Genomic DNA, 4577 nt, shown 5'->3' on the forward strand with positions numbered 1-4577 from the left:
CTGAAAATGTAATTAGGTCATTTTGACCAAATTTGACTTAATCCTCATTTCGATGTGATGGCTCACAAATACAGCACCAAAAATGCCTGACTTCTCCATATCAAACGGCTCTTTTGTGAACGTCGCTATTGTTGGTCTATTTTCAGTCACTTCAACTCTTTCCATAAGTAAACAAATGTTTGTGAGTGTTTTTTTTTCACATCAACCACTGATATAATGCTGTGCATATTTTGTTTCTTACTTCATGATGTTTTTATCTTTTTTCCAGACGTTGCATTGAGTAGCTTTAATGAGTATTTCTTCAAACTGAGGTAAATCAAACCACAATCCACAATAATTAGGAAACTAATTAATTATCTTTCAACAGAACTCCAAGTTTAAAGATCTGAACTATAAATTTGAGGCACAAATTGTTTTACAACAAAGTAAAAGGATTTAAACGGACATTAGCCACAATTTGGTCTTTAGGATACTAGCAAGCAAAAGGAGAGACAACTAGCTTTGAGACCAAAACAAACCAGGATTTTTTATGTCTGTTCTTTTAACATAAAAAAATACTTTCTCTTTTTTTTCTCAGCCAGTATATTTGTACCTTGGAAAAAAACATCTCCATTTAAAGGGTCAGTTCTTCTCCTTTTAAAACACAAAACGATTTTAAACTTCTTTTCCCCTTGAAATAAATGTAAAACATGTAAAAGTTGGGCTATGTGGTTCAAACTAGAAGTGAAACAGACTTAATACTGATGACCTAATTACTAATAAAACAAATAAACCTATTGGCCAGAGTCTGGCTCTCCTGAACACCAGTAAGGAGATAAAATCACATACAGTACTAAAACTTCTTCATCCTAACTTGTAATAAACTGATTTGAACTTTCACATGCTTCGGTACAAGACAGTAACAGTAACTAGGTTTTGAGAACTTGTGTAGAAAATGCAAGTTAACTTTTTTGCCAGATGTTTTTTTAATTAATTAATTTATTTATTTATTTTTAGCACACTTTACTGACCTTTGCCCTCTGGTTCTGAAACCAGACCTGGACCACACGAACACTTAGTCCAGTCTCAGCAGCCAAGGTTTCTCTGACCTGCAGTTAAAAATAAAGTTAGACTTTGTTCATATAAAAACCTGTGCCTGTGTGGGTTAGCTTTAAAGGGGCAATATTATGTGTTTCTCAGGCATATATTTAAATACTATACCATAATAAAGTATCTATGTCACCTTTAGTTGTTATTAAAATGCTGTTTTTATGTTTAAATAGAAAATAAACTTGTCTTCTCATCATTTCCTCTTCTAAACACCTTGAAATTGGCCTCTGTCTCTTTAAGAACCACCTTCCGCTTCTGTCCCGCCCATTTCAGTGTTGCGTGCTATGATGCAGTTTACTTGGCATCTGAAAATACATCTCCTCAAAGGTATTTTGAATCTGAAAAGGGCTTCACTGAGTGAGAAGTAGTGTTGAGCAGACAGTTTCGCTTTCACTTTCAGTTTCACCAGTCGTTTGCGGGGTGTGTGGGGCGGGGTGTGTTGGGTGGGGTGTGGGGAGGTGTGCTCCGTGATGAGGAAGCTCAGCTTGGAGTCACATCCCAGAGGCAGAGATGGTCCCAAAAGGCGGTTCTAGTCTCAACCTGTCGTTTTTGACCCCCTGCCTGCTGCCTCAGGACACCACAGGATTTCTCAAACATGCATGAATGAGTCAAAGTAAGACTCTGGGCATGTTTTTGATGAGAGTGTAACATTATAACATGATATAAAACTCAAAAAAGTTTATTTTACATGATATAGCCCCTTTAAGGCAACTTTACCAAACGTAAAATGAACATTAAACAATTCAATACCATTTTACTCTGAAAAAGCTACACACAAAGCACAATACTTTCAATTTCCTTATATAGTAAGAATAAATATAGTTTCTGTATGTAACACCGATCCATTGGTTAGAGACAGTGGTGAAAAAGAACAAGAAACAGAACTGAAATAGTTAAAGATGCTGAGGTTGTTTTTGGACAAAACAAGGATGGATAAGATTAGGAACGAGATTATCATGCAACTCAGCTGGAACACTGAAACAAAGTTAGAGAAACCAGACTGGAAAGGTTTGGACACGAGGAGAAAAGAGACATAAAAAAAACTGAATAAAAGGTTCAGGATCTTAGTTGAGGAGGATGTACAGAGGGTTGATGAGACAGAGTTATGCTGGGATATGAGGCGATGAAGGCAGATGAGCCCCTAAAGAGAGCAGCTGAAGAAGGAAGAAATGTCTGTTTTCTTGATCTTCAGCTCAAATGTGACAACTCATAAGTAGTAAAACCTCACAAATATGTCTTACAAATACTGAGAAAGATAAATACTGGATAATGATACTGGGTATTACGACAGATTTTTTTAAATCATTTTTAAATTACGAGAATAAAATCATAATATTACGAAATTAAAGTCGTAATATTACGGAATTAAAGTCGAAATATTACGGGATTAAAGTCGTAATATTACAGGATTAAAGTTGTAATATTACGAGTTTAACGTTGTAATATTTCAAGATTAAAGTCATACAGTATATTACGAGTTTAAATTCGTAATATTTCGAGTTTAAAATAATAATATTATGAGAAAAGTCATAATATTACGACATTAAAGGCGTATAAAAATAAAGTCAATATTATGAGAATAAAGTCGTAATATTACGAGATTAAATTCTTAATATTACAAGATTAAAGTCATAATATTATGAGAAAAAAGGTCAGAATATTGAAGCCTTTACATGAAAAGCACGCAGTTATCACTGGATTAAAATGAGGAATGTTGAGCAACTTATCAAGTTGTTCTTTAGTATTGCTTAAAATAAATCTTTTAGCACATTAGCATCAAATTAGTAGCAGAACCTGGAAATTGTGCAAACGACTATAAAGTGAAGCTGCAATTAAAGGATGCATTGACAGATTAGTCATCACGTTGCTAATTTGAATGAAAGCATATTAATCTAACAGTGACCCAAGTTATCGTGGACTACTTTATAAACACACACACATGGCTGTACACAGCAGGTGGGAGGAAAATAAGGAGGAAATTAGGAACGGAAAATGGACACTTCATGTAAGATTATAACTTTTTTCCTCGTAATACTATGACTTTATTCTCGTAAGATTATGACTTTAATCTCATAATTTAATCTCATAATATTACGCCTTTAATCTCGTAATATTATGACTGTAATCTTGTATTGTTATGACTTTATTCTCAGAAAATTACGGCTTTAATCTCGTAATAATAAAAAAAAAAATCTTGTTGTGTGGCCCTAATCCTCCGTCGTAGGATATTAACAATGATGAATAAAATCTTAAGTCTTTGCCAAACATTTGTCAATTCTCAACATTGTGTTTTTTCTTCTTCTTTTTTTTTCCTTTTTGATATAGGGCTAACTAAAACTCTTTATTAGCATTAAACGTCACTAAAGTCAGTCTTCCTAATTAAAGGACAAAATGGCAAAATCACAAAAGCTATTTTTGAAACCAGAGTAGTTGTGTTTGTTTGACAGTCTTTACAAAGAGAGCCTATATTTTAAAAGTCAATAAACTCTAACTCTGTGACAATAAATGAGTTAAACCTTTGCTCACCTTCCTGCAGGGCTTTGAGGAAACCTCAAATGAAGCCTTGAAGGCTCTCCTCTGCTGGGTGGTGAGGATTGTGCGTGGCCGTTTGGGTCGACGGGGATCTTTGCCATCGTCGCTGCCTTTCACCTCCTCCAGGAATTTTTCTGATTTCACAACCAAATCCTCATCCTCACTCTTTTCTGTCACAAAACACAACAAAGCATAAACTTAGCTATATGAATGCTAATTCAACTTTCACACTAATAATGTCTTTCCTCCATTTTTTCACAAACGTTGTGCTATTTTAACCATTTTATTGTATATCTATATAAACGACACTCAAGCATACAGTATACTATGATTTTCAGTATCATTTATATGCATCAAATTATTGCTATTTTTATATATAAAAAAATTCCTAGAAGAAAAACATTCAGATCACTTCAATTCCTTTACAAACACAGTCCTCTTAAAACTGCTTTTCTGAAACTTTTAGTAGTTTTGTTTGTTATTTGTGTTATTTTAAACATTCATATACTAAAACTTTTGTCTCAATCATTTGGGCCAAATATAGCTTTTAGTTACAATTTTGCTAATTACGGAATTTGGTTTTGCTTGCTTTGCTAATTTGCTAATTGTAGCTTCTCTTGTCTGTTAAAAACCAATTTTTAATTGTTAGCTTGTTTCTTTTCTAATTACTGTTTTAAACCATTTAGCTTTTACCTCCAGTTGTGCTAATTTTAGCGTTAAGACACAATTTTGCTCCATTAAACTTTTATCAAACTTAGCTTTTAGCTACTCTTGTTAATTGCAGCTTTTAGCTGCTGTTTTGATAATTCAGTTTTAACAATAGTTTAGCTCATTTTAGCTTTTACTTTTCTTTTAGATAAACTTCACTGCAAAACCTGTCCACATAACCAAGTTTTAAAATCTTATATCAGCCAAAAAGTCTTTTTGATCTTGTTTTGAGACTGATTTACTAAACA

At 33.4% G+C, this 4577-nt stretch overlaps 1 protein-coding gene across 2 annotated transcripts in view; it reads right to left on the reverse strand.

Annotated features, from left to right (window-relative positions):
• Window positions 1-4577, reverse strand: part of LOC106522213 (LIM/homeobox protein LMX-1.2) — a 42594-nt gene that overhangs the window by 7203 nt on the left and 30814 nt on the right. For both annotated transcript variants that reach the window (XM_014015133.1, XM_014015135.1), the window contains 2 exons: window positions 3616-3791; window positions 1011-1088 (listed from right to left, as the gene is read on the reverse strand). In XM_014015133.1, the coding sequence (XP_013870587.1) occupies window positions 1011-1088; window positions 3616-3791 (254 nt within the window). The remainder of the gene's footprint in view (window positions 1-1010; window positions 1089-3615; window positions 3792-4577) is intronic.

This window comes from Austrofundulus limnaeus, unplaced genomic scaffold (genome assembly GCF_001266775.1).
Source record: "Austrofundulus limnaeus strain Quisiro unplaced genomic scaffold, Austrofundulus_limnaeus-1.0 Scaffold123, whole genome shotgun sequence".
Classification (NCBI taxonomy): Eukaryota; Metazoa; Chordata; class Actinopteri; order Cyprinodontiformes; family Rivulidae; genus Austrofundulus; species Austrofundulus limnaeus.